Source organism: Colletotrichum abscissum (genome assembly GCF_030869225.1).
Source record: "Colletotrichum abscissum strain IMI 504890 chromosome Unknown Scaffold_5.1, whole genome shotgun sequence".
NCBI classification, from domain to species: domain Eukaryota; kingdom Fungi; phylum Ascomycota; class Sordariomycetes; order Glomerellales; family Glomerellaceae; genus Colletotrichum; species Colletotrichum abscissum.
The window spans coordinates 858,837-886,613 of record NW_026850431.1 but is presented as its reverse complement, the minus strand read 5'-3'; the positions used below and the strand labels follow the sequence as shown (position 1 = coordinate 886,613).

Here is a 27,777-nt window from a genome sequence, read left to right as displayed (position 1 = left end):
CTGCGCGACTCACTATACAATTTGGAGCAGTCTTTGCTACTGAGGTTTTCCTAGAAAGAATCTTAAAGACATGGTCTGAATCTGAACAACCGCGGGTGTTCACATTCGAAAAGCTCTCTGGGACGTGGCTGAACTAATTTATAGGCTGACGAGGCCTTTTGACTTTGGTCTCTGTTACTTGAATTGCCGTTATTTTAACCATTGGCGTCAGCGAGAAAAGCCCTTCCGTACTTTAATATTGAACTCTAAGTCTCACAACCAGCACCGTGCACCAGCACACTACGATTCTTTTCCTGTGTTGAAATCTGCACATCAAGAGCAGGGTTACCCTGGAAGAAGTTGACCGGTTTCAGCCCTACCATCATTTTCTCGCACGGCATCACCGGCCAGTCTTCGATACGAGGGTTATGCGTAGACCCAAACGTGTGCCAGACTACGATATCCTCGTTGCGCACCGAAGACGAGTCACCGTCCTTCCGTTGCTCTATCCAGGATCCGATGCCATCGTCTCCGGTTGACTGCATGGTGAATCTCCCGGCCGGGAATAATTCGCCGTCGTGATGTCGTGTCACCCAGACAGCGTGGGATGTGTACCCTGCACGCTTGCCATGCCAAGAGTTTGGTTGGGCGAGGAGAAGCTGGCTGTAGTGGGGTAGAAGTTTGAAGCCGACGGCGGTTCCTGTGGTTGAGTTGGTGACGTTCTCGTTGACGATCTTGAAAGTTCTGTTTGTGTTGAAATCGAGATCCAAGCCTGCTTCTTTGTCAATGACTTTGGACGTTGTGGTGTACCCTACGCCAAAAGGGTTATACGTGTCCGTGTCCCCAGTGAAGGGAATCGGATGAGACTCCTCGACAACCAAGGAGTTTCGAGACCCATCAATGGCAGCATCAATCCTCAAACAGAAGATGTGTTGGTGATATGGCGCCAACACGCCTGGCGCGACAATAGTCCCCCACGGGACCGTGGTGTCAAGATCAATAGGTGCTGTCGACATGATGCCCGTGGCACGGACTTCATAGAATATTGACCCGTCCTGCTGGAAGTAGAAGAGGAAGATATACTCGTAGTTGCTGACCGTAATGATGGTCTGCAGCACGAGCACTCTAGACCTGGTGACTACAGCATTTCCAGTGCGGAAGTTCGTATGCTTCCAAAGAATACCGTCATCAATTTCATGGCAGCAGATAACGTTCGGCATCTTCAATGGTTCTCCCGATGAGTTACTAAGCCACCCGTCAAAGTACTTGATGTGTCCGAGACAATCACAGCCCAACTTGAGGTTATTGGCATTGATCCCTGCACCGTCGTTCCCCAAATCAAAGGCTGCTTTTCGGGGATAAGGGCATCGAGGATCTCCATAAGGCACAAACATCTCGGCTAGAGACAGACGGTGGAATAAACTTCGGCCCTCGAAACGGATGTCGTGAAGAGTCATGCCCTCTCTATAGTTGAAGCCGACTCTCATTGTCCACTTTTCCCAAGAGATGTGGTTTTCGTCGATGCTAAACGACGGGCCCTCAGGTTGGGAGACATGGTATGGCTTCGTCGTTGTCCTGCGCTCTTGTACGAGATCGGGATGATACTCGCTGCTGGAATGAATCTTGCGGCGGTCAAATTCCTTGCCCACATCGCTGAGTTTATCGTGCTCTCCAGAAGGTAGCCGGTAGATTTTGACCACTTCGAGGGAGTTGGATACCTCCGCACATATGTCCAACGGGTAGGCATAGTAATTCGCGTCGGTGTTGTCAGAGAGTCGCATGTAAAACCATGCCTGAAATCTTTAGTCCACTAGTTTGCATGGGCGAGAAATGTAGGAATCCCACCATTGTCCAGCGGTCTTTCATATCCCTCATGCCATCCGTGGCATATGCCCAAGGCTCGACGACGACGGTTGCGCCTTCTGGTAGTTTGAGGGCACTGATCTCGCGTTGAATCTTTTTGTCTGCCAGACAAGCCGCAGCCACTTGTGCCATAAAGTCAGTGTCGATGAAGGAATGGCGACCTGGTAGCGGGGTGGTAGAAGCGACGGTCGCAGTGTTCAAGTTGACAATCATCTCGTGCAAAGTTTTGGCGATGTAAGCCTGCACTCTAGCCTGTCTTGCCGGGTGGACGGCATCTCTATTGCCGGCATGTTCGCTGTCAAGGAACTTGATCAGTTCTATCTTCGGTGGCTCGGCTAGAGAGATTGCGCGAAAGAATATGTCCTTGCTCTGGTTCGACTCACGGACGATTCCGGCGGCCTCGATTGTGTCAACATACATGAATGGCAGGATTTGTATCGTATGTTGGAATTACTTTGAGATCACTAACCTGGCTGATTTCTTCTGGTCGCAGAGGATCAAGTGGATGGGGCTTCCCCTTGATGTTAGCGTCTCCCATGGTTATTCTCGAGCACTGGAAAGCTGGCGAATGGAACCTGGAAGAAGTAGACCCTGGCTGTCTGAAAGAAAGGGAGAAGGAGAGAGACTCGAGATGGGTTGTTTGAGGCAACAGCCGGGGATTTAAATTCGCAATGGCGCCGAGAGCGGCACATGTGACTATCTCGGGGCTGATAAGCCGATCATTCGGGGTGATAGCGCACCCCCGCACCGGACGGCGTGCATCGCTGTCCCCGAAAGGTAATTGGAGCCTCGAAAGTGGAGAACTTCTTCCGGTGCCGTTCCGCAAAGGTAAGGAATTGTCGAGGTAATAGCCGGTTCTCCGGTCATCAACCTGGTTTCTCACCCATGATACCGGTCCGGTCCGTTGTTCCTGCATCAAGCCGAGATGTCTTCCGCGCCCTTCGGGTGGACCGCCCCCTCCCCTGTCTACACGTTTATGGCGAACCTATCCCGCCCAAAACACACTTCCATATCAATAGGAAGACCAGTGGTCAGGTGTAGTTTTCATACCCATTGAATTACTATTCCTAATCATAAACAGTCTAAGATTCATTATGCAATTTTAACTCCATCATGTCTATCCCTTTCCCGCCGTCCTAGTAGTTGCGTTGAACATAGCCGCCTAATGCTGGCACCTCGGCTTTCCAGGTCCTACCTCATTGATGTATCCGTTGAGCACCTTGCTCTAATTTTAATCGAATGTGCTCAAATCCTGGCTCTCAGCGTAAGCCAACCGCCCAGAAGAAGGGAGCGGGCAGCAAAATAGCAAACACCGCCCAAGAAGAGAATAGCAAGATAAAATCCCGAGAGCGCTGTTCCGCCCATACTCTCTAGCATCTGTCCACCGATGGGGACGGTTACGAGCAACGAGAAACTGACTACAAAGTTCATGGTGCCTTGAAGTTGCATCGTTAGTCGATAATGAAGGCGATAGCGATCGAAGAGCATCACTTACCCAAGTACCTCCCGTAATCCTTTGGCTCGCAAGTCTTTCCTAAACAGACTGGGCTGCGTTAGCAGTTTCGTTCAACAGTATGGAGCTGATTATGGAGAATTCTTACCTGGTGTGCTCGAAAGGAAGGATCCCGATCCGTAGCCCCAAAGCGCGGCAAAGGCATACAAAGCACCGATATGCTTGGTTCCAAAAGGCACGAAAACGACACCGGTAAACACAATGGTAATACCTATCATGATGAGGAGGATGTTGAGGTGGCCAATTCTATCGCCGATCACGCCGGTCATGATGCGACCGAAACATGAAGTGCCATTGAGGATGGCTACCAGGGAGAACCCGATGTTGGAAGGGAAGCCTGCAGCAATGGCAAAAGTAGGCAATAGGCCAGTGATTCCAAAGAGAACAAACTCGAGCATGAAGAGGCCACCAGCCATAAATCCGAACGGCGGTGAGCGGAAGGCAGAGAAATTGAGCAGGGCTCCGACTCTCCCAACCGGTGCTCCAGAGACAGGAGTGGATAGGCGAGGGTAGGGGAGGAAACATATGACGCCCAAAACCATGATACCAAGGACTAGGAATCCCATGATCCTCATGGACCACTGCCAGCCCAGTCGAGGCAGGATGGACCGAAGCATCATCGAGATGGTCACACCCCCGAACGAGGATCCGGACAGGGCGACTCCCATGGCAAGCCCCTTGCGGCGGTTAAAGAGCTTTCCGATAACTGCCACAGCGACTGTTGATGTGAGGGCACCGCCGATGCCGCCCAGTACTCCCAAGCAAAGAATGAAGTGCCAGTATTGCGTGCATTCACCCATGATGAAGAACACGGGCACATAGAGTGCCACGGAGATGGGGGCCAGCCACTTCGTCCCATAGGCATCCATCAATGGTCCGGCTTGGATTCCAAGGAATAGCGCAAGTGAGGTGAAGATTCCGCTGATCCAACCTAGATCGCGAGTGGAGTACTCACTCAGCTGATGCAGCTGGAGGTATGACTGAACAGTTCCAACAGATTGCATGAACCCTATCGTAAACCATGAGCATGTTGTCAGAGAAACGAAGGTATTATGATGGCGCTTACCGTATGATGGGTATAGGAACATGAATGATCCCAAAACACATAGCCAGGCCAATGGGCTGGATTCGGGGTCGTGATGGCGAGAACTCGTCGGACTACGCACCGCCCCTAGCTCAATAGCGCCCGGCGCATCGTGGGATTCAGTCACAGTCACTCTATCTCGCTCCTCTGAGGCGCCCATCGTGGCTCTCAAACACGACTTTGAAATTTGATGGTGACTACTCGATGTCTGCCAGAGAAAATGTTCAGTTCAGTGCACGAAATTTTCTCCTCTTTAGTCGTATCTCGGGATCCAAGGCCGTCTGGCCGGGATGCCTGCCGAAGACGGCGTATGCACCTAGTAAGAGTCATTCAACCATGTCAACCACGCCTTGCAACCCTTGCGTCTCATAGAAACCACCGTATGTGGCAGAAAGTGGGGTCCCACGCCCTAGGCTTATCATGTTTCCGCCCTAGGTCCTAGGTTGGTTGAGTCGATCTAGAATCTCTTTCAGAAAGAGTCTGCATGTCTCCACGTCCGATGGGCGGAGATGGGTTGGGGTAGTAGTTTCGTTGGGTTTCCTCGGGAAACTCTTCCCAGTAAGGCAGTTTTGCGCGGACACTATAGAGTTCACAAAGAAGACAACAACTTTTAGCGTTTCACTAGTTTCAAAGCCTGTGGCTTATTTGCATTCTTGAATGTAATGTATTGACACACAAGTCGGGATGTATATACATGAAGATCGCCCCGCGCTTGTTTATATGTTTATACAGATTACAAGTAAGAAGCCTCAACCAAGAAACCAACGGTGAACTTGGAGTGGCGGAGGACGGCAGACCACTGGATAGTGTCGTAGCTCTGTTGCATGTCAAGTCAGCATTTGATCGATTGCTCAAGTGAGAGTGCTGGCAACTTACGTCGTTGGGGCTGTGGATGTAGGGGGTGGAGGTGTCGATGGGCTCATCGCAGACGTAGGCGGCAGCTGTCGGATCAAATCAGCCATTAAGTCTCACACTTCCCAAAAAATGGGCGTCAACTTACGGAAGCCGTTGGAGCGGGCGCTGGCGTGGTCGGAGCACCCGTATCCGCAGACGTCGCTGGTGGGCGCGCTGCCGGTGTACTGGGTTCCAATGAGACGGACGTAGGTGGTAAGAGCGGAATCAACTATCAGGAGTCAGCAATGTTACTATATGTACATACGTGCATGGCATCGATGAGTGATGAGCTTACCGTAGTCGTTGTAGACCGAGAGCTTGCCAGAGGGAGAGTAACCGGCCATATCCTGGTTGACAAAGGCAAGGACGGTCTTTCCGGCGGACTTGTAGTTGGCGAAGACAGCCTGGGAGCCGAGAAGACCGCCCTCCTCACCGGCGTAGAAGTGGAACTCGAGGGTGTTCTTGGGCTTGAAACCAGCGTTGGCGAGAACACGGAGAGCCTCAAGGATGACAACGACACCCGAGCCGTTGTCGTCAGCACCGGGTCCACGGGCAGTGGAAGAGCCTCCGGTGGAGTCGAAGTGGGCACCAACAATGACTGAAGAGCACGGTTAGCATGTGAAAGGTTAGGGTGCAGACGGGCGGCGCAACATACCCAGGTCAGAGCTGGTTCCGGGAATCTTGACGATGATGGACGGCTGGCTGAAGGAGTGGGTGAACTGGGTGACGGTGATGGCCGAGTTGGCAGCCGCAACAGTCTTGACCTGGTTGAACAACCAGGTAGCAGCCTGGGTACCGTAGGTGGAGCGGTAGTAGCGGTTGTAGAAGCTGTATGTTGTCAGCATGTACTCGCAGGTAAGATCTGAGCTCATAATCACTAACTCGGTCAAAGTCTTCAACCACGTCTGGGGGTTGGTGTTAGAGACCGACGCGATGAGGGCGTTCGCCTCGGTGACGTGGGACAGAGTGGTGGGGTATGTCACTCTGGCCTCGAGGACCTCTTCCGGCGGGGTGGACAGGACCGCCAAGACCTCATCGTCCTTTGATGGGTTAGCTTCATCCATGTATCGATGAGAAACAGTCCAGACGTACGACAATGTCGGTGATGTCAATGAAGCCAATGTGCTTGTTGACATACTCCTCAATCTTCTGGTCCTCCGTGACCCAGGTGCCGGCGTCGGCCTCGGACGTCTTGATCAGACGGAGCGCAGGGTCGACTTGAGTCTCCTCAGTGGCAGGCGCAGCCAGGGCAACCCTGGAGGCCGCAAGGATCGCGAGAGCAGCGTTGAGATGCATCGTTCAGATTGTCCTGTTGATGAGCGGCGTCCGTTGATGAATGGTGCAGGTGCAACGAAGAGAGCAAGAGAACCTCTATGGGCAAGAGTCCGGAGAGAAGCCCCCTTTAAATACACTCATCACGACCCTAAAAAGAAGCGAAGCATATACGGCCTCCCGCCCAGCACTTGCGGAATGTGGAGGATCAGCCAGGACGGCGGCAGGACCCGTTGCCCCAAACAGGCATCTCATTATACCAACGGCTTTCGCCGTCGTGGCACGCAATACGATGAATGAACAGAAACAGGAAGTCCGTTACTCAAAAGCCCACAAACACCGTTCAGTTCCTCGGGGGATGGAGAGCATGCGGCAGGAGCATTTAAGCTTATCATGATCGCCAAGCCCGCGCGAACTTTAGGAGCTGCCCAACGGAGCTAGTGTCGGCTGTTGGCTGGGTCATTGATGCTACCCCGGCCGGCAGTCCCGCACACTCAGACTTGGGTTTTTGAGGACATTATTGGATGCTGCTTGGGGTGTAATGTCGCTGAACACGATTTCGGTTCTTGGCAAATCCACATCACGGAGCGTGTGAGCTGCTTTCTGTGCTGAAAAGGAATGTGTCTCTATGACGCGCTTCTGAGTTATGTCCTGCTTCGTTGGGGCGCTTGACTACCTTGTGAGGGTGAAAGCTACAACTTTGTGGGCATTTGATGCCTGTTGAGGCATTCAATCTGTCAAGAGAACAACATCGTTTCCCATCACTCTTAGAATTAGTGCCTCGCAGTCGCTGACTTTTAGGACGCCTCACACGATGGGTTCTGCCAAGAATTGAAGCCTTCAGGGAGCGTGACTCGCTCAAGCCCCAGCTTCCACGACAATAGAACAGAAATGCTCCATACCTTCTTTCAAATAACCTCGAGTTCACCCACTCATTTCTCTCCGTGTACAGTGTGGCTACATCGTCAATAGTGCGAAAAAGCGCAGTCGGTATGGAGAAACAGCATGCGTTCGCTCACGTCCGTAATAACGAACCAGTCCTTTTTGCGCAAACGAAATTGGCGACTTCCCAAGGGCTTCCCCAAGTGTAATAACTTAAATTGAAGCAACTCATCCCGCTCGTATTGATTCGCAGCTCTACTCAAATGCATATGACACACGGATGGTGAAGTATCCTGAGACATGATATCGAGGGCGTCGGCTTCATGTCAGGAACCTTCGAATCGGTTCTCTTCTCAGACGCTTGTTAAATGATATTAGCCATGAAGTCTTCTTGTGATTGCGTTGTCAAACTGGCTGCCTTCCAGGTTTCCTCAAAAGCCATAACCCGCTGGCCAACTCCAGTAGCTAGGCCAGTATTAAGTTAGGAGTAATATACTTTGATGGCCCGCCAGCTTACATTAACCGTCATTACGGGCTGAGGAGGCCTTTTCGCACAGTAGAAGGTCACTTTCTACTGCAAGCTCTTGCAGTTCAGATATCTCGGCGCCATCTTTGCGTGGTAGTTGTGAATGAAGCCAGGATATGAGACTGCTATCGATCATTCCACCCTGGCTGATCATCTAGAACAATGTGGCATGCAACAGGATGACTACTCTCATTCCATGAATTATTTCTTGTACTTTCGGGTTCAAAAATGAAATGGTTGTGTAGCCAAGCAAAGCCATTCGGCTAGTCTCCAGATCTTGCAAGTTGCAAGTCTCGCTGAGTAAGTCTACATCCTATAATCTTATCGCCGTTGTAGTAAGATCTTAGTTGTTGGTGTTCTTCACCATACGACTATTGACACCTTCCCCGTCATTGTAAAATTGCATTGTGGAAATTCTGGGGGCTGTGTTCATGCTTGTAAGTCAAGTCGGGCAGCATGTAGTCTAGTGCGATTAGCCTCTCGATCCCGCGAGTCTTTTGGTAAAGCAACCCGCCTGACATGTGGCTCAGCCGCAGATCCTTGAGACCGAGACCGAAATTGTGGACATATTTCCGACTGTCGGACAGTATCATGTCGATATCCCATTTTGAACTTCACAGTCGACAGATTGCATTGGATTTTTATTTAGCTGCGCAAACTGATATCGTTAGATGAGTTGGCGCTATACTCGAGCTCTGGTGAATTGTTAAAGCGATGTCAAGTAAAGTTCTGTGTCAGGATGGCCGTGCTAGTTGGAATAAAGCTGTTTTCAGCGTGTGCTTTGACCCATTCTCGTTGAGCATAAAGTAAGCAAGGCTCAAGGACGTCCAACAAATCGCGCCACAGAAGCATCCATCAGCTAGGTGTCGAGTGATTTCAGTTCAAGACGAGAGCTGCGCTGTGGCCGTGATCCTTCAGATTTTCGAAATCTTGCTACATTACGACTCATGCAGTGTTCCGTCGCCACGGGTCTAATATCAGCGCTCATATGTACGCAACTCCGTCTCGACGCTGCTGCGGTTGTTGCATACCTCTCACCAAGCTCTGGCGGGCTGCTCGCCCGGCTCTGGACGCTTTACGGAGTTTTCGTTATTGTCATCCACGTTTACCGTAGGTTTGTCGTCGCAACATGGGCTGATTTTCACCGAGACAGCATCGAGTTCTTCGTTGTTGCTCCGTTGCGTACCGGTATAGGGCTTTATATTGCTATACTCGATACGTGTCGCTTTGGGGTCCGTGAGCCCTATTCATCGAGCCCATCAACGCTCTAACCTCCTGAGCTTCCGAACGTTTCCGGCCACGAGGATAATCAGGAGGACGACTCTTGCTGCAGTGCGTCTTGCTTAATGTGTTATGGTATATGACGAGCGGTTGGTTGCTAGTAGGGCCCTAGTATCTGCCGCCATGGACACACAGTCCTATGGCATCGTCTACTACATACCGAAACCAACAGGAGACGGCGCCAAGGATGTACCATGAAGCCTAATAGTTTGGGTGGAAAATTGGCAAATATTGGGAATCGAGCGCTCTGGGAAGCTGCCTCCGTTTTTGAAATCACCTATGTTAAAAGAGCCTAGCAATCGAGTGCAAAGTCTGATTCAGAATGGTGATAAAAAGATACTCCAAGTAAAATGACGGCAAGCTGGAGCAGGTCTGATCGATTCTAGAGAACAGAAAATGGCAGTTCGAAGGAGCAAACCGTACCACCTCAGTAATTACAGGACAGAATTATTGGATGCCTAATCTAGATGCTTCCAAATTTTTCCTCGCCCATGAAGTCATCTAGAGCCAGGCCGGACTAAGCCCGAGGAACTGTTCATGACCGCCTGGCAGTTTCGATTAACGGTTTCAAGGCCATCCAAGACTGATTGTAGTAGGGCAGGTTTCGCACCTCTCCAGGTTTGAGGTAGTTCTTTGAAAAAAGCCACTCGCTGACCCCGTATCTTTCTTCCCTCGAACTACATGGCCAGGGGTCGTTCTCCAGGAGATCTTCAATAATCCTCCTGGGATGTAACCCAGCCTCTTCGATAAGATAAGGGACCACCTTCTTGGCGCGGCCGCCACAGAAAGCTGCCCCTAGTATACCGCCATACCTCCCTATTTTGATGTTCCGATCCGCACCATGTTCGAGGAGAAGTTTAATAACGTTCAAAGCGCCTTCAAAGGCAGCAATCAAAAGCGGGGTTGTTCCGTCGTAGTAATCGAGATGCAAATCCACAGTCGCCCCCGACTTGATCAATATTTCTGCTGCATCTCGGCTGTCCCGCCATGAGCAGCCTGCCAGGGCACAGTCGAATATACAGTCTGAACAAATCCCGTCAGGATTGGCCCCATATCGAATCAGAAGTTTGACGATCTCACAATGACCTTCAGTAGCCGCTGCACATAACGGGCGTCGTCCAGTCGTGACGTTTGGATCGGCCCCGTTCTCCAGGAGCTCTTGAACAGAGGTCATTTTGTTTTCTAGGGTCGCCAGAGCTAAAGCACTGATGCGATTGCTTCCGAAAACTTTGTTCGGATTGCTTCCCATTTCGATGAGTGAGGCACAAAGTTCAGCGCGTCCGTGTCGTGCAGCTACGGCAAGGGTATCCAGCTTATTTTGATTGAGCTCATCCAGATTGAGTTCAAGATAGGTCTTTGCCCATTCATTCTGATAGAGAGTAATGCCAAAGACAATTATCCCAAATGCCGGGTTAGTAACAGGTTTCAAGTCTGATATCAAAAAACGGTTGCCTGCGAAGGAGGATTTATATCCGTCCGACTTCAAAATGTAAGTCGACCATTTTTGATATTCCATGGTTGATAGACGGTGGCAGTCTGGGGAGATCATGAACCGTTTGAGCAACCTCGAGATCTGGTTGACCGCATCAGGTAAATCTTGTACTTTTCTGATGTGTAAGGCCCAATATCGCGATACGTAGTATTCGAAAGAATCGACCGGATAAGGCTCAGTTACGGTTCTGTCTTCGTCTCCTTCGATCTGTTTACCCATCAGAACTGAATCAGGAGATTCTGCAGTGGCAGGGCATCGGTTCAATTTGATAAGTGCCAACAGCGATAATTTGGCCATCTCAATGCGAGCAAGGTCGTTGGTCAATTCGGGGTGCTTTTTGACAAAGTATTCTTGAACCGATGCGTGAGGAAAAGCCCATTTTCCCCAATCATTTTTGACAATGAGATGTTGGCAGATGTTTTCTAAGGCCTGCTCTGATAGTCTTTGGCCCCTAGTGCCCAATGCCAAGTCACCATGCTCGTCGGCAAGACACAGTTGTACGGCCGAAAGAAGTTGTTCCGTTGAGAGTGGAATATGCGCATGAATGACCCATTTCACCGCTCGTTCTAGATATTTACCGTCGTGGGATCCGGGCTTCGCGTACAACTCGTCGTAAGTTGCTGTCAACCCAACAGGAAGTTTCCCGAGTTGATCCGTGACATCCTCGGTGGAAATCAACTTGATGAGCTTCTCAAGTTGCAGGAACGCCCATCTAAACCTGTTGACGCTGTGAGTGATTCCTCTATCAAGCAAAGGAAAGTTGGGTGCGAAACACCAATGCTTACATTCCCCGGGCGTCTTTGCTAATCGTTTCAACGACCTTCCCCCTAATCTCGTCATTCCTCCAGTGGCAATCAATTCTCTCGGTCTCCTCGAGAACAAAGGTCTTGATATCTCGTTGATTCTGTTCAGCGATGTCTATACGCGTAGGTTCGTTGTTGGCTTTGTTGATCTCGTTGCAGATATCTGTTGAGAATCGACTGGAGACGAATATCTTGACTGGTCGTTCAGAAGTATTAACGAGGCTCACCAAAAAGCTGATAATCTCCTGCATCTGCAGGGGCTCCAGCTCGTCTAGGGAGTCAAGTACAAGTGTAGTCCTCGGTAGCGCCTTGACAAGTAGTGATATTTGGTCTCGACAAAGGTTTGGCGTGAAGGCTCGTTGATCTCTTTCCATGTTTCGGCATAGACTGGCTAGATCATTGAATACTCTATTCGCGTAGTGCGGTACTCGAGCCAGCTGCCGCAAAAAGCTTCGAAGTACATTGTTAACTGGGTCATCTGTGACGTTTTTGTTGTTCTTGCTGTAATAGAAAAATGCGAAGCCTTCGTCAAAGTTGCTGTCGACCTTATCTCGGTCATAATCGTTTACCAGGTAACGATCAATTATGTTCGATGTGAGCACTGACTTGCCGGCACCAACTACCAGAAGTTAGTACGTGCAGTCGGCTGAAGGTAATAAATGACACACCCTTTCCACTAAGCCAAAGAATGTTGGATGAGCTCGAGTCCTCCCAGTCACGGAACTCTTTCCGTTTCGTTAGCCACTCTCCTGTTCCTTGAGTTCTTTTTTGTCTCATCGAACTGTGTTGATCTCCCACATTGATTTGGGAAATAAAATTGAGTGTTCTCATGAGCTTGTCATCTTCCATTTCCGTGAGGATCCTGGTCACCTTTCTGTCGATGTATCGCAGTGGGTCGTTCAGTCGATTGAGAAGCCTCAGACTATAGTCATCTTGAAGATACTTCTTCTTGATATCGCATGCTAGTACGACTTCTTGTAAGCTTTTCTCAGCTTCCTCGAGCTCGTTCAGCTTGTCTTTCGTCTTGTGGGGATCCCACAAGGCTTCGAAGAATTGGCGTACTGCAACGCCATCCTCGAGCTTCGTTCTCGCGTAGTCCAGAAGCTCAAGCGCACTTCGATAAGCGTTGACGAGGGCGTTGCGCAAGTCTTTTTCACAAGCATCAAGGTCAACGGGTCTTGATCGCAAGAATACTTGTTCGTAAATCGCGCCACGGTTGATAAGGCGCAAAACCCTATCAGCACATCCGAACATAGCAGCAACACTTTCACACCCACCAACATGTGCCTAGGCGTTGTAGTCAGCAAGTGAAACAGGGAAACAGAAGTTTTGGTCTTACTTTGAGCAAAACCTTCAAAGCCGACCAGACGGCTGGCCCAGGGGTAGGTGCAAAGTTTATGCCAACGTCGACAGCAGCGGAAAGGAGACTGATGACGCGCGTTGCGCAGTCCCTCCATAGGATCTCTTTGTCTCCAACTGTGATCTTGCCCGACCTGTCCTTGAACCTTTCTTCCTTATCTTGCACGAGCTTGATCAATTGTTCTACCGGGTCCTCGCCTATGGAAGACAAATTCGCAGAGATCGATTTCTTGTAATCTTGGTCAAGTTCCTCGAACGCCTCTTTCCAGAGATCCGATGCTTGTTGCACTTCGTGTGAGAGCCGGTCGGGGGGTTGAAGGGAAATTTCATCCCCTTTGGACGGCACTTGGCTGTCGGGAAAGTTCAAGACAACCGAGGAAGCTCCATTTGAGATATTTGAGAGTGGAAGCGGAAAGTGTGACTGCCCCGATTCAGTCTCATAGCGTTTGGCATAAGCTGGACGAGCATTCGGTGTGTCCGGCCTGGGGGGTTGATGTGGAAGTTTGGATGATTTGTTGAAGCATGATGATAGAACATCGAGGCAGCCGTAGTGGCCCTGCTCTGCTTGCACAGAACGCCCCATCGCTCGGAGAACCTATTCTACTCTTTCGGGCGAGAGTGACTATGATCAAGATGAAGATGGAAGACTTGGGCCTTGTGAACAATGTTGGGCGCGAAGTTGGTGGGAAGACGTGAAACACATTACAAATTTCAAACCAAGAAGGAAAACAACAATTCGATGAGGGGAGTGGCAGCTGTATCTCTCAGCTTTCGATGCAGGCACCCGGTTTGAGCAGTGATCAGCACCTAGAAGAGGGATACCAAGCGTTACGGCGGTAAAATCCAGGTCTCTCCAGCGGTTGGGCAGCGATTACTGGATTCGTAAGCTTTTATTGGACGAAGTCGGCTGTCTCCAACTGCATGTTGCATTGCATTAAGCATGGTAGGAGAGGCCTCCACATTCCCTGTTGGTGAGTCCTTACGGAAACGGTCCGTCGTCGATGCAGGCTGGACGAAGCAACCAATCTGGTGGCGGGGCCAAGACCAGCACCAGCAAAAAGAGTAAGGTAGACGAGGGAATAGGAACTAACGAGGGCTCCGAGAACGTGCCCGAACAGAGGTGAGCCCGTATTAGGCTGTATATCAGTGTATGGAGAGAACATCGCGTCGGATCGCTGAACAATGACAGAGTTGGCGAGACAGAGCCGTTACAAGGGCGGCCTAGGGATTAACTGCGGCACTGATGGTTTACTAGATGTCAATCGAGGTTGAAGCTGAGATCAATGCCGGCGGGGAAAGTCTTTATTTTGCCCGCTACAACAATGTTGTATTTATTCATGCTTAATGTCAATTATGTACTTTGGGCATTGCAATATAGAAATTACTTTAGCTTATGCAGTTCCTTTAACATCAGTTGCTGTCCAAAACATCCATATCCCCTCAAGACTACTTCATCCGATTCTATAATCGACACAGCTTGGCTCGAACAATCATCTATTCAGAGAGAGAGGATTGTCGAAACCAACAGTTCTGATTCTGAATTGCTTTGCCATGTTAAAGTTGGCTGGTGTTACGAGAAATGAGGTACTAGGAATGATGCGTCCTATTTATAATGAGCCAACTCCAACCCGAGCCAAGAGTTCTGGGTCGTCAATTCCAGGTTTCTGACCCCCATCTGAGTCGTGCGAGAATCTTTTTGTGAAAATGGTAAAATCTCACAGCACATCGGATCGATGCTATGTAATTACTTTTTGATCATTCTGCCCGTGACGGAAGAATCGGCACGTCCAAAGCGTAACGAGCAACATCATGAATGTTTCAAGTGATAACTTGTGCTGAGTAGCATGTTACGAAAGGTTCATCATTACGTCGAAGATATGGCCAGATTTCAGTCTCACATTCACTAGCAGACTTTCACTGTAGGTTTAAGGCTGGGTGGACATCTAGCGGATGTAGTTCATGAGGGGCAATCGTGGTTTGTATCAATGTTCATGTCATGCCTTTCCTTGTGTGCGTGAAGTTTCGCAACCAGGCCATGACTCCTAATATGTACATCGAGACCTCAATCTCTTGATGAATACCAATAGTGTAGTGGTAGTGTAGTATGTACTCAAGAAGCAGACCCAACCCAGTACCCAAGCATCTCTCTGTGATCTTTCAGAAGTCGTGATATGTCGTAAGGGTGTGTACCCATGCATCCCCTTGAAGTCTTACTTCGCAGAACGCTTCACCTTGTGCTTCACCTCACGCCTCTCCTCAGCCCAGTAAGGATACCCCTCACACTCTCCACTCTGATCCCACTCCTTCCTCAACAACTGATCAACCTTAAAAACCTGCTTATCATACCACAAATCCAACCAAATCGCATTCTTCCTCTTCTCCTCCTTCAACTCCTTCATCCGCCTCCGGTAGCACTTCTCAATCCTCTTCGCCATCAAGATGTCATTATTCGACATCTTCCTCGGGTACATATCAGCAGCACCAGAACCGAGTCCACCAGGCCAGAACTGCATGTTGCAGCCCTGCATCCTCATTCCGTAATCCTCGTCCATGCGCGCGTGATCGTGGAGCTGGCATTCTTTGAGGTAGGCTAGCTCTTCGCGGAGTTTATCCTGTTGCGTGATGGCGAGGCAGCGGACGCGTCCTGTGCGCTGGGCGAGGTCTGACGTGGCGGTGCCATGCTGTTGGATTGCGTCCAGGCCTTTGTAGACTTCCGGGTCTGGGACGAGGAATCCCTTGGGCCGGGGGTAGGGGACCATGTGGTTGAAGATGCGGAGCATTGTGGATGTTTGTTTGTTTGGTGAAGGTGATGGGCTTGGTGAGGTGAGGTGGGTGGAGCTGGGGAGAAGACTCTGTAGTCCTGACCAGGTTTGCTGAGGGTGAGGAGTATTGGTAGAGGTAGATGAGATTGGCTGAGAAGCCTGTGAACTTCTGACCAGGAAGTGTGATGAGGTGTACTCGGTGTTTTTTGTGAATTGTAAGAGTGACAGCATGTAAGTTGTAGAACAGCTGGACCGACTCTGTCTGATAAAGTATCAAGCTCTGATGGTTCGGTAATGTGGTGAAGTGGTATTGTGCAGAACTCTAGAGAGCTTCTGAACGTAGAGAGTGAACCGAAGACTAGTGAGTTGTACCAGACAGGAGTGAGTGGTGTTTCTCCTAGATTAATCAAACAATTTGGTGGAGATGCTCCGAAATATATAGCCTCCCATATGCCGTCAAGGTACAACACCGTTTCCTAGGGTACACCACCAGATCAATTATCGTATACCTTTGTGAGGGTAAATCACCATCTTCTTCTCTTTATCAGCAAAGTTTGAGCCCCAACTTGCTCATCGAGGACCTTGCTGGGGCATCATCGCCATCGGAGTTGAGTATGGTGGGAGTTGGTTCCATGGCATCAGCAAACGATAAATGCATTTCCTTCGGCATCGAGGCCGAAGAGGTTGGTAATGATCGTGACATGGTGTTAAGTCTGAATAAAGAAGAATGGTTCAACAACAGCTGGTCCGGATTCTGCCTATGAACCTCCCTACCCTATGCGTCATGGGAGCATTAGAAGTCAGCGTAATCGAAATTGAATACATCGCTTACCCTCACCAATATTCTTACAACTGCCTATGATAGTAACATTGAAACACAAGGGAGGCGTACAACATCGAACTTGTGACAAAGGCAAGTCAGAAAGAGCAAAAGGATGAAACATAAAGTATGGAGAGCTGAGCTCGGATCCAGTTGTTCTATCTCTACGTCTAAAGTCTTCATATTGTCTAGTGCTGTATTTGTCGCCGCCAAGATCCGACGTCTTGTACTGTTACTCCGTGGCCAATGCTTGAAAGAACAAAGTGAATCCAACCAAATCCAAACGAACGCTACCGACAAACGCCACAGTGCTATTTTATATGCTTGCCCTTCTATACGCCTTCTTAAACGCCAATGAATCCTCCTCTTGTGCCCAGCTTTCTGCCGCGAACCCCAACTCCACATCCGGCTCGTGCTTCCACCTCGGATTGTTGAAAAGCTTTCCAAAGAGTGGCGAGAGCCAAAACCATGCCGGTATAACCGTGTGAAATCGCACTAACTAGAAGCTGAGTAGGCCACTTCTTCTCTTACCCAGAGGGTAAACCATGAGGGCGCTCATAAATAACCCAACGGTGATGCCAATAGCGACCTGAATAACGCTAAGAAGAACCGCAAAGGCCGAGTTGTTAAGGTCTGAACTGTCGGTTGATGTCGAAGTACCGTTATTGTTCGTGATCTGATCAGCCGACGTGACACCTGCCAACAATGACCCGCCAGCCGCGAGACCACTAGGGACCTGCACAAATATAGCTGGAAGCATAGCGGCGGCGGCGAGTCCATATCCGACGGTGCGCTTCCGCTCCGGGACGACACCTTGGGCCTTGTCCTTCTCAGAGAAGGCCGCGGTGGTGGGTGTTGCTGGCGCCGATCCTTCGGGAGTGTTCTCTCCGGGGGTATGGACGCCAGTGGGACCGGCAGCTCCGGCGGTTTGGCCAGACATTTGGTACATTTCCGGACGAGGACGCTCGTTGCGACGGCGGCTAGCGCTAACGAAGCGCGGGGCCATGCGAAGATCCCACCAGTCGAGGAAGTCAAGGAAATAGTTGTGAGCATGGCGGCCAAGGCGGGAGTAGAGGTTAGCTAGCAACCCCACGGTAAGGGCGCCAAGCATGTTCGAGATCTGAGCGTTGCCGACAAAGAAGTCGGACGAGTAGCTGTTAACGAGGAAGCCGGCGAGTGAGATGGTGATCATGACAGGCGTCTGCTTCCACTTGGCCTGATTGATAATACAGAGGCAGAGGGTGAAGCCCGGCACAAACAACAGGTACCAATTCTTATTAAGCGGGTTGGTGCAGGTCGTTCTCGACTCTGCGTGGCGGTCGATCATGCCGTAGAGCGCAGTGCCAATCGTAGTTCCGTATCCGAGGAAGAGCGTGTAGATCATTGCATAAACCATGCGAACACTGCCGGCGACCAAGTTGTGGCTTTGCAACTCCAAACTGCTACAGAGGACCATGTAACCTGGAAGAATGAGGGCAATGGAGCTCTGCGCCAGTGCGGAGAAGCAAAATAATTCGCCGTTGTTGATGGAGCCGAAGGCGCGGGCCAAGAAGGAGGTGACGATGGAGGCGGTGATTTCAAAGACGTTCGCATACAGCTCGTTGCTCGGGGCAAGGATCAATTGCATCCAGCCCAGGATGCAACCAAGAATGAAAGCGATGGGCAAGTCGATGAAGCGTCCCTGAAAGGCGAAGGGGGCGACACACACACTGGCGAGGCCATAGACGGGCACGCGCATCCAATTGCCGAACTTGAGCTTGCGAGCTGTAATGCTCTCCAACATGATGGTAGCCTCATCGGCGCTGATCAAATCGTGGACAACCTGCTTATAGATGTCATGCACGTCGCGCAGCTTGCCCAGATCGACACCGTGTGCCGAGCGGACGATCTTGACCTCGGTGGTGTGGGTCGCGCTGTCGTCGAAACTGATAATCATACAGCCGGGAATGTAGAGGAACTGACCCTCGATCTCCAGGACTCGTGCCGACATCTTCATGTACTCCTCCAGTCTGTGGGTTGGAGCTCCGTACATCATCAGCGCCCTGCACAGCTTGACGAGATACTTATGCCTCGACAAGATCTGAGCAATGTGCTTAGTAATGCGGTGCTTGTCTTCAGACTTTGATGACTTTGGTGAAGATCCGCCCCAGACTCCAGACTTCTTCCTCTTCGGCCGTGATGGGGGCTCGGTCTTGAGCTTCTCGGTGAAGCCCTGGCTAAACACACTCGAAGCCGGCCCTGCCATGGCGGACGACGACTTCATAAGCTCAGCTAGAGCCATGGAGGAACGAGAGCCTTGCTTCTTGTGGTAGTTGAACAAGCCACTGTTGGGGCGAGAAGGCCGAGGTGATCCAGGGGTTGAGGGCGCAGCGGAGGCTGGCATAGAGCCCGGAGGCGAGTGATTGGGCGTAGCTGTAGCTGGTGTGTTGGAACCCGGCGTGTTTCGACCACTGCTACCGCCGCTGCCATTCTCGTTGTAGAGCTTGAGGAGCGATGATAGAATGCCTCCGTGATACTGCTTCGGGGGCGGAACATAGTCGTGAGCGTAAGACTGCTCCAAAGTGGGCGTGGCGGTGCCAGATCGGGCACCTGCAGGCGCCTCGTACTTGAAGTAGTCATTCGGTCCTCGGCCACCCTTCTTGGCTCGTCTGGTGTGAGATCGGACGAGATTCTCGGCATCCAAGTGTGAGTTCTTTCTGGGACGGGACCGGACCTTTCGTCGCTCATCCGACCCATCAACCGCCGAGCTCAAGCCGGTGACCTGGTCGGTTTCCTCATCATCGCTAAATGGGTTGTATCCGTCGATGGAGTTGCGACGAGAAGGGGGTGAGGAGTAGTTCTCGACACTTACAGCCAAGCGATTGGCACGCTGGCGGGCCTCCAAACCCGAACGCTGCTGCCGCTCGCCGGCAGTTTGCTCAGCGAGGTCGGCTTTCTGTCTTTCCTCGGGTGCATCGTAGCTGGTGTTACGGCGGAGCACGGGCCGGGGCCGGGCAGGTGTCTCGGAAGGATTGTTCTCCTGGTTCTCCGAAATCAAGACCTGAGTTAAAGCACGACGTAGCTCACCGGCATCTGGAGCTCCCGCTGGGGTTGCGTCGTTGTCTCGTCTTGGAGTAGCAATGCGTCCAGGTGTATCAAAGGGGTTAACTTCGGGGGACATTGACTGCGCGAAGTAGTCATCGTCAATCACGATGCTTGGTGGCCGATTGTCTACCAGGGGTGTCTGGCTAGGCTGAGGGCTGTCGGCATGGAAGCCAACCTTCTTCTTCTCCTTCTTCTCTTTTCGAGCCTGCGGTGTTGCCGACGAAGGGTGAAGCAATGGCGGAGTTCGAAGCTTGGGCTGTTCCTGTGCTGGATTCTCGAAAGGATTCGGCGGTGTGTTGCTGGAGCCGGAGCTCGTCTGGCCGGACTCTTGAGGCGAGCCTGACATGTTGTCTAAAGAGGAAACGATCGCCGTTTCCAGGCTGTTGGTTGATTCAGCTCGATTGTACTCAATTGAGTTTGAAGATATCGCAGGTGGTGGTACAAGAGCCTCTATACAAGATAGTCGTGATTGGATGGATTAGAGCTGCTGGTGAAGATGCAGGCTTTCTGGGTATATCGAGTCAAGTATCCAGATATCGATGGATGAATAGTGTTGTCGTTATCGTGGGGTAGTGTCATCAGTGGACCTCACGGCGGTAGCACTCGTGGAAAGTAGGCGCCATTATGTGAGGAAGTTGGAAAGCTAGTTGAAGTTGGTTTGGAGGGTGGGAGGAGGTCAAGGAAGAGGAGGAGGGCGAGGAGGGGATGATCAATGGAGTCGAGAAGCTTGGAAAGCAGGCGGAAGGAGCGGAGGGACGGGACGTAATGAATGGCGAAAAACACAAGACGGAGAAGGGAGAAAGAACTGGAGAAGCTACAGCTGAGAATCGAGCGGAGGAAAGCAGATCCCAGGAAAACACAGCAACAGAAACGGCAACGAGCAAACCGGGAGGCTCCACGGGCCCGTAGTCGACTCGTCGCCGGTTCCTTGCTTGGAGCGTGGTGACCGTAGTGGTGTTTCTCGGCCCCGGTGCTAGAGGATTGGCGTGTTTGGTGCGCCTCTGCGTTATCACGCAAGATTGACGGCTCTGCTCTGTGGTATCCATATCCATACACTTGTACGCCACGGCGTATCCGTACATCTGTAGAAAACAGAGTATTTGCAGCTGCGTGTCTGTGGTCTGTAATGGTGGTGGAGAAGATTGACCTTGAACCATGTTTGACGTCGATATCCACGTTCACGCCCATGGCCCCACGCTCCGTCACCACACCCATCATGACCATGAATGATTGACAATCCCACGCCTCGCCATGCCGGGCCCTACGAAGAGTGGGCTGTGACCCTGCTGCTCGTCCATGGCACCTTGGCCAAGCTAGACGGACTCTCTCGGCTGGCGGGGCGCGAGAGCGAGCGAAGTGGAGGGTGCTGGCACGCTGACTGGGAACGCCGTGTGAGGGATGGAAGGGCGAGCGAGAAAAAGACACGAAGGGTCCACAACAGTCGTCAGAGAGAAGTGGAGAGAAGTTCGAGTCGACGATGTTGTGGTGGGTGGAATCGGCGATAAGAGTGCGCAAGCTCCAGCCTCGAGCCGCATCGAGTGTGTGGCTAAGAAGAGGAAGTGTGTGTCGAGTAATGTTATTGATCGCTATGCCGGAATCATTGGATCGTTGGTGCAAAGAGCTTGCATATTGCCATGCAGTTTCGACTTTGCGGCGGCCTGCGAGTTTGCAAAGGCGACAAGATGGAGGGAAGAGGCAACCTGAGGCAAAATGCACCGGCAGAATGGAAGGGAACGCGCCGAGAGGTACCTGTGTATCTCTGCGATACGTACCTGCTTAGTGTGCAGCTCTTGCCGCCGTCGAGGATTTTTCCCTTGCGCTAGAAATGGCATTGTGCTAGAAAGAGTGGATCCTGCCGCGGAAACCCCTATCGAAGACCGCCACACCTTCCCGTTCTTTCAGTGATACAGTGATACCTTACAGTGAGTGAAAAGTTTGATGTGAGAGACTGTGAGTGAGTGAGTGTACAGACCTGAGTGAGTAAGAGGGCGAGTGAGCGTAATGCTACTGAATGAGAGTGAGAGTCATACGAACACACAGAACTGAGAGATTCGGTCACCAGCGTCAAAGTCAGATTCTCTGAAGGACATGATTGAGCCTTCAAGATTCCACCCCTCCCTCCCCTCCAGCCCTCCAAGGTTCCCGCCATCCCTGCCAGGAACCCTTAGCCGTCCATTTTGTGCATTCTCTGTAAAAAGAGAGTGTGTGCAGCCCAGCTAAACCCCCAGTGCCTGCGTCGGTGACCCCCATGCCGTCATATCAACTCACCCCTCTTCCCCCTCCCTCCAACACCCTCACCTCTCTACGGAGTACCCTTTCGCAGCTTGCCGAAGCCCTGCGCTTCCGACTTGCCCTAAAGTGAAGCTCTGCTAAGCTGTTCGTACCACCAGGCGCCTATCATTGCCTCTTCTCACGACAGTCGCAGACCGTCTGGAGCTGTTTAGCGCACTTGTCTCGCGTCACACGTGCCTGCACCAAGACGACGCAGTGGACTCGCTGTCGTCGTTATCAGTCGAGTCTCTTGTGTCTTTTACGCGCGCCATACCCGCACCTCTCTTGGCCCTTTTCAAGTTCGCACGGATAATCCTCTCTGCTCTGAGAATGGGCCGGCCGACGGTGAGGAGAGCCCCGTGTGCGTGACTGCCCGTATCTGTAGGTGTGAAATGACAGGAGCACAGGAGTCGAGAACGTTGTGAGGATACTTGGGTCAAGGAGGTGAGGTGCGCACATCAATCTCTTACTCATCTCCATAAAGCGTACATGAACTGCTTCTAGGCTTCCATGTCACCGGCGTCGGCATGAGTTCGCCTTCAAACTATCCAGAGAGACCCAATTTAACGCCACGAACGCGTCTCTCTGTGAACATTGGAAACGCGGTTTGAAAACTCAGATGCTGTCAAACTCATATAGAGTCTCATTGTTAAACAGCGAACACCGAGTCCGGCCGGCAATGTTCCGGCAGTAGCCCCTGCCAGAGACTGCGAAAGCCACGGGTTGAACGAAGAAAACCTTTCAAGCTAACGGGCATTGGCATCCCAACTCCTTCCATGCGTTCCCAACAGAACGTCTCTGGCGCGATCTGACTTACCTTAGCCGTTCCGCTATAGTATGTTAGGTCCGTCGACCCGTCGCCGGTGCCCGTTCTGGGCCTTGAGGACACCTAAAAGGGTCCCAAAGGGGGAGGGTGTGTTCAAGCCATGTTCCCTGTGAGAGGTTAGAGAGGGTGTGGACGGGAAGCACTTCGGAGGTGTGGTAGGTCCAAGCACGGGCGGCGGCTAGAGTCAGACAGATTAGAGAGTGAGAGAGAACTACGAATGGCTAGCCAGCGAGCACATGAAGAAGAAGCAACCACTGCCGTAGTGCTGTCGCAGATGTGATCGATGAACCAATCTTGCATCCCAATCGGTTGCTTCGATGTTCGTAGGGCCGATTGAGATAACAGAATGCGCCCGGCCGAGACTTTGCTTGCTATTTGCCATAACCTTTCCAGTAGTCGTCATTTCGCCGCCTTGGCTTGAGTTTTCTCTCTGGAATGCTCCTTTTCGTTCTTCACTCGTCACTCTCACTCCTGTTCGGCAGTACCAGTATTACCTGCTCGTGTCAGCTCAGACACACATCATTTGCTACCGAACTGCTCTACCCTAAGATCACCGCTCATCCAAATCTCAACTTTTTCGCCGCAATGCCTCAGAACGACAATCACTCTCACCCTCTGTAAACTTACCATGTGTCACAGTGTCATCCCGTTTCGAGATCATCCCGTCATCAACGGCGTACCTGGGCGGGTAATGGATTATCAGAAACAGTCCCATTCGAACACACACGCATTCATTTCTCACAAAAGAACCTCTCAAAACAAAAACCCCCCCTCCAGAAATTGTCATCTCTCGCATGACTCCGAAGCCTGCCATCGGAACCCCTCCGTCCCCTGCTAGCTCCAGGGCTCCAAAAAGCCAAACAGACGAAACAATCAGGGCAGCTCCCTGGCCGAACATCATGGCACCCCTGACGCCGCCGCGGGCGGGCATTGTCATTGCTGGGCTTGGAGTGGCGTATGCTAGAATGGAAACCCCCGATCTGGCAGAGCATCTCTGCGCTGGCTAGCCCCTATGCGGACTGCAGTCTGCAGTGTTCACATCTGTCCGTCCATTGTCTCCCGGGCCAAACATCCGAAGCGCGGAACCTAGCCAATGGCAAAAAATGCAAAGAAAATTGTGCAGCACTGCAGCCCTCTCTCTCTCGCCTGTCGTCGCTCGCGCGGCCGCCTGCGTCCATCCCGAGCCACCGGTGCCAGCAGTTGCGAAAACCGGTCGACGCGCCATGGCGAGACTATATGACGTAGGGGAGAACGGTGAAGCATCGACAAAAACATGACCATCCCACACGCCCCCCCTTTTTCCCACCCTCCCGGATGGCCGACTAACTCCGCCTAGCGAGAGACGAACGAAGGTCCATGTCCAAACTCAGCTTGGCTCCTACCGTCACATTCTCTGCTGTTGCTATTCTTTGATATGCGTCCTTGACAGGACACCACCTAGAGTGATACGTTCGAGAGGCTCTGCTGTTCGTTTTCCAACTGGCTCGTTGATCTTCCGGGTCCCCTTCGAACGAAGGACGGAACGGACAACGACCCTTACTCGATGATGTAAAACAGACCCCACTATCACATGAACATCTGTACAGCGTTCCTTGGAATTGTGATCTGACTTTGAGTTGGCGATCCTGATTCGTCCCAAGGTTCACTGTCGTCGGTACTTGTTGTTCTTCGTCATTCGAACGATCCAATCTATCATACCTTTTGTCCTCGGTCAGCAAAACTCCTCTTACAAGCTACGAGTCTACGCGCGTAACCCTCGTATCTGATAGAACTACTACACTACACTACCACGGCAACGGTCGCGACCATAATATGTCCACCGATGACCGATCTACTGTTTCTATCCTGAGTGAGGCTGTGACGCCCGTTCACCATCTTTGGGCCCCCTCCTACTAAGCACCCCCCTATCACAACATCCATGCGGCGCGCCGTCCATCACTCATGCCGCGCACCGACGTTGCCAACACAGATTGCCAATCTCATTCGAACTTAAGTCGTGATTGACACCACAGATGTGTGTGCGTGCGTGTGTGCCGTGCGTTGCGTGTATGCGTTTGCCCGCCCTCCCGTGCCGCCCGGGACACCGGAACCGGGAGGAGCATCAACCATCGTGAATCAGACCCGTCCACACACCCCCCATCCATCCCACCGCAAGAAAGAGTTTCGGCCGCCGTTCTAGACCGCCCTGCCGCGACGGGAGGAAGATGGGGTGACCCCTCCGAGCTCCAGGTCGTCCTCTCAAGCCTTGAGAAGCTCTACACCGGATTCCGCTGATTCCAAGCAAGCTGCAAAGACGAAGCTCCTCCTTCCTCGCCTGTTTCCTTGCGCAAGGTACCGAAATCCATCGTCTTCAGCCCGCGTACTTGTCGGTTCCCAACCACGGACACTCAATCATTTTACCTATCCGTACGGATACTCTTCTTGACCTCTCCACTAGGCGGCCGGGAGTGGATATATCGGCCGTTCCAGCTTATGTCTCGCTCGTCCGTGTGATGACAAAAAGGGGCCCCCTGTCGCGCATCGTCGACTCACTCAGCTTTCACAGGTTCACGTCCCCTCCACGTCCCTCTTCTCGGTTTCCCTAATCCGGAAATCCCGAGCCTTGGATCCATATTTCGAGATATCCTCTTTTTCTCTTTCTCCCCCTCAGGTCCCCATCTCCTCTTCTCCAAAAAGACTTTCACGATCCGGCCGAGTTTCCCACCACTCTGCGCCATCGCCTTTTCGCATTTCTCCTACTCGGCGGAACCCCAAAAATTGCTCCATTCCACAATAAAGTCGCCCCCGGGGCCCCAACTGTGACTGTCCTGCAGCTATCCCGTCTTTCCCCTCTCTTCCCATTAAGCTGCATTCGGTACAGGATCCGAGGGAAGGAATGGGTTTTGTATCTTGAAGCCAGGATCCAGGGGCCAGAATGTACTCTGACACGCCTCTGCTGCGGCGTGGAACCCCTCACGACTCCAAATCCTTCTGATCCAACTGATTGTTTGTCAAATTGCGGTTTAAATCTCTGCCTCGCCTCATGATCGTGATATCCATCACGCTTCGGGAAGCCCTGTTCAAAGTTCCAGCCCAATGCTCCCGATCCACACACATGGCAATTTGACTATCCGTGCCCCCTCGCACTTTCCATCTTTCATAGCGGCGTAAACCCTGTCGACAACTCCCATCGGGTGCCCCTGGTGTGATGTGCGCAAGGGAATGAAGAGGCATGTTTGTCTAGACCCCTACGGATAGAGGGAAGAGCTCTCTCCCAACAGTGGAGTTTCTCTCTTTCTTGTGACCATTTCCCAAGTCCTAATTTTTTGTCACACGATAAGATTTTCCGCTACAAAAAACTCCACAGATTGCAGAACGTTGAGCCCTGGACCTGCTAGGGAAACCAAAACTGTGTCGGTAGAGCCCAAGTCCTAAAATAAGATGAGACCTTCTTCGTCCGGTCGGTGATGGTCCACTTTAGGCCGCGTCCCGTCCGAAACGAGGGCGGTATCGGGGCCATCTCGTGGTTCGTGTGTCAACCACTTTTTTCTTCTCATCGCAGCATCGCAGATGGTCCGGAAGTTGCAGCCGGGCTAAACACAAACTCTGTTTTACGGGCTGATCATTGATGATGTGGCCGAACTATCTTAGCTTAGCAGCAGCTTGAAGATGGAAGTATGTATCAGTAGGTGAGAAGCATTGCAGTCTAGTCAACGGCGGGTGAGTCCGCGCCGAGCATCCACCACACGTTTCCAAGTGCCATCCGGCATTGGATGATCTAGAAGTCAGAGTTCAGCTTGAAACGAGCGCTGTGCTGGGCAAAAGGGCCAACATCATTTGGGGGCTGTTTTATTTTGCTTCCCACCCCCTTTTGGGTCACCGGCATGCAGCATGACGACGGGTGAGATGCTGGCTTGCTGCGACGCAAAACTTTGATAACATGTCGTCGGTGATTCGTGATGCTGCAGCAGTATTGACTCAACACGGCCAACATGCTCAGCCTGCCGTGATTCAGGGCAAGGTTCGCAATCTCGACACTGCATTCAACATTGCATCCGACATGTGATGCTATCATCTCAACAGCCATCCGTTGACGCGTGTGCCTCTCTCTCAGTCACATCTGCAACCCGGGCGGGCTTCAGTGACTATGCCGCATCGTCAAGTCTTGGTTTGAAAACTAGCCGTAGGGCCGATATCAATGCTACCCACCGACAATTCGCGAAGACATGAGAACATCAAGGCACGAATGGGAAGGTGGCCGCAGGAAAACGGCCAGGGAGGTAGCCAAAACACATCGCCGTGAAAAAGCTTGACCGAACTGTTTCTCGTGCGGTGACAAATGTCACCTACCGTGATGGCTCGTCTAAGCCGAATGCAACACACCGTCATGGGCGACCCCCACGCCGCTACGCCACGGGTCCGCGGCAACTTACCACACTCCCGGGCCCACCTGATATCAGGAACAGTTATGCCTTTCTCATATTCTTTTCTTACTTTCGTGACCTGGTAACTAGGATTCGGTAAGGGAAAAAAAGTTCGGTGCACCCCTTGAAGCATGATATTGGCAGCCGTCCTCATTTCGTTGCCAAGTTGTAAAAAGTTGGTGTGCAGGGCTTCGGCTATGCCGGTGGACGTTCCAGTGGCATCACTGTCCTTGGAAATGAAGCCATCGTGAAGTCCGCAACCAGTCATTCATCCACATGGTTCTCATAAACAAGGTGGAAGAAAGAAATTCGACTTGTCACATTCGAGACCTGCGGCAAATAACCCCCTTGCTGTTTTTGCTTGAAGCCCCCCGTCCCCCAGTAGAGTCGGGTTGTAAGACTGCGTAATCTCCCATCGCAGCCCAACGATGCATGGTCCCCTGGGCCCTGTCCCTTTCCCACGAGGCTTGTTCACGATGGGCCGTCGACGGTCCGTGTGCTGCTGAGAAATTTTGGGGCGGATCCGGTTCGCAGACAGCACGCACGTGTGGATCAAATCGGGGAATTTCCTTCATTTCAGGGGGATCCATCGAACATTCTCCCCAGTTGATCGCTTACGACGGGGAGACTGTTGTCGGCGGGAGAAGAATGCTATGGCAACGG

The 27,777-nt window shown here is 51.7% G+C and overlaps 8 protein-coding genes across 8 annotated transcripts; all 8 read right to left on the bottom strand.

Moving 5' to 3' along the window:
* Positions 1-245: 245 nt before the first annotated feature.
* On the bottom strand, positions 246-2,380 carry CABS01_02795 (copper amine oxidase; the record flags this gene model as incomplete). Its single annotated transcript, XM_060536173.1, has 3 exons — positions 246-1,772; positions 1,825-2,241; positions 2,312-2,380. The coding sequence occupies 3 exons, from the start codon at positions 2,378-2,380 to the stop codon at positions 246-248; spliced, it is 2,013 nt and encodes a 670-aa protein (XP_060394085.1).
* A 707-nt stretch (positions 2,381-3,087) lies between these two features.
* On the bottom strand, positions 3,088-4,599 carry CABS01_02794 (major facilitator superfamily transporter; the record flags this gene model as incomplete). Its single annotated transcript, XM_060536172.1, has 4 exons — positions 3,088-3,278; positions 3,338-3,385; positions 3,444-4,364; positions 4,422-4,599. The coding sequence occupies 4 exons, from the start codon at positions 4,597-4,599 to the stop codon at positions 3,088-3,090; spliced, it is 1,338 nt and encodes a 445-aa protein (XP_060394084.1).
* A 573-nt stretch (positions 4,600-5,172) lies between these two features.
* Positions 5,173-6,629, bottom strand: CABS01_02793 (peptidase family M28; the record flags this gene model as incomplete). Its single annotated transcript, XM_060536171.1, has 6 exons — positions 5,173-5,256; positions 5,316-5,380; positions 5,440-5,562; positions 5,629-5,931; positions 5,989-6,373; positions 6,426-6,629. 6 exons carry the CDS (start codon positions 6,627-6,629, stop codon positions 5,173-5,175), a joined length of 1,164 nt encoding a protein of 387 aa, XP_060394083.1.
* Positions 6,630-11,208: 4,579 nt separating this feature from the next.
* Positions 11,209-13,531, bottom strand: CABS01_02792 (uncharacterized protein; the record flags this gene model as incomplete). Its single annotated transcript, XM_060536170.1, has 6 exons — positions 11,209-11,237; positions 11,365-11,498; positions 11,572-12,208; positions 12,372-12,737; positions 12,867-12,876; positions 12,929-13,531. The coding sequence occupies 6 exons, from the start codon at positions 13,529-13,531 to the stop codon at positions 11,209-11,211; spliced, it is 1,779 nt and encodes a 592-aa protein (XP_060394082.1).
* A 1,627-nt stretch (positions 13,532-15,158) lies between these two features.
* CABS01_02791 (uncharacterized protein) lies at positions 15,159-15,728 on the bottom strand (the record flags this gene model as incomplete). Its single annotated transcript, XM_060536169.1, has 1 exon — positions 15,159-15,728. One exon carries the CDS (start codon positions 15,726-15,728, stop codon positions 15,159-15,161), a length of 570 nt encoding a protein of 189 aa, XP_060394081.1.
* A 1,301-nt stretch (positions 15,729-17,029) lies between these two features.
* On the bottom strand, positions 17,030-19,960 carry CABS01_02790 (uncharacterized protein; the record flags this gene model as incomplete). Its single annotated transcript, XM_060536168.1, has 1 exon — positions 17,030-19,960. One exon carries the CDS (start codon positions 19,958-19,960, stop codon positions 17,030-17,032), a length of 2,931 nt encoding a protein of 976 aa, XP_060394080.1.
* A 242-nt stretch (positions 19,961-20,202) lies between these two features.
* Positions 20,203-20,829, bottom strand: CABS01_02789 (uncharacterized protein; the record flags this gene model as incomplete). The annotated part of the gene is made up of 1 exon (XM_060536167.1): positions 20,203-20,829. One exon carries the CDS (start codon positions 20,827-20,829, stop codon positions 20,203-20,205), a length of 627 nt encoding a protein of 208 aa, XP_060394079.1.
* A 2,450-nt stretch (positions 20,830-23,279) lies between these two features.
* CABS01_02788 (uncharacterized protein) lies at positions 23,280-23,648 on the bottom strand (the record flags this gene model as incomplete). Its single annotated transcript, XM_060536166.1, has 1 exon — positions 23,280-23,648. One exon carries the CDS (start codon positions 23,646-23,648, stop codon positions 23,280-23,282), a length of 369 nt encoding a protein of 122 aa, XP_060394078.1.
* Between the last annotated feature and the right edge of the window lie 4,129 nt (positions 23,649-27,777).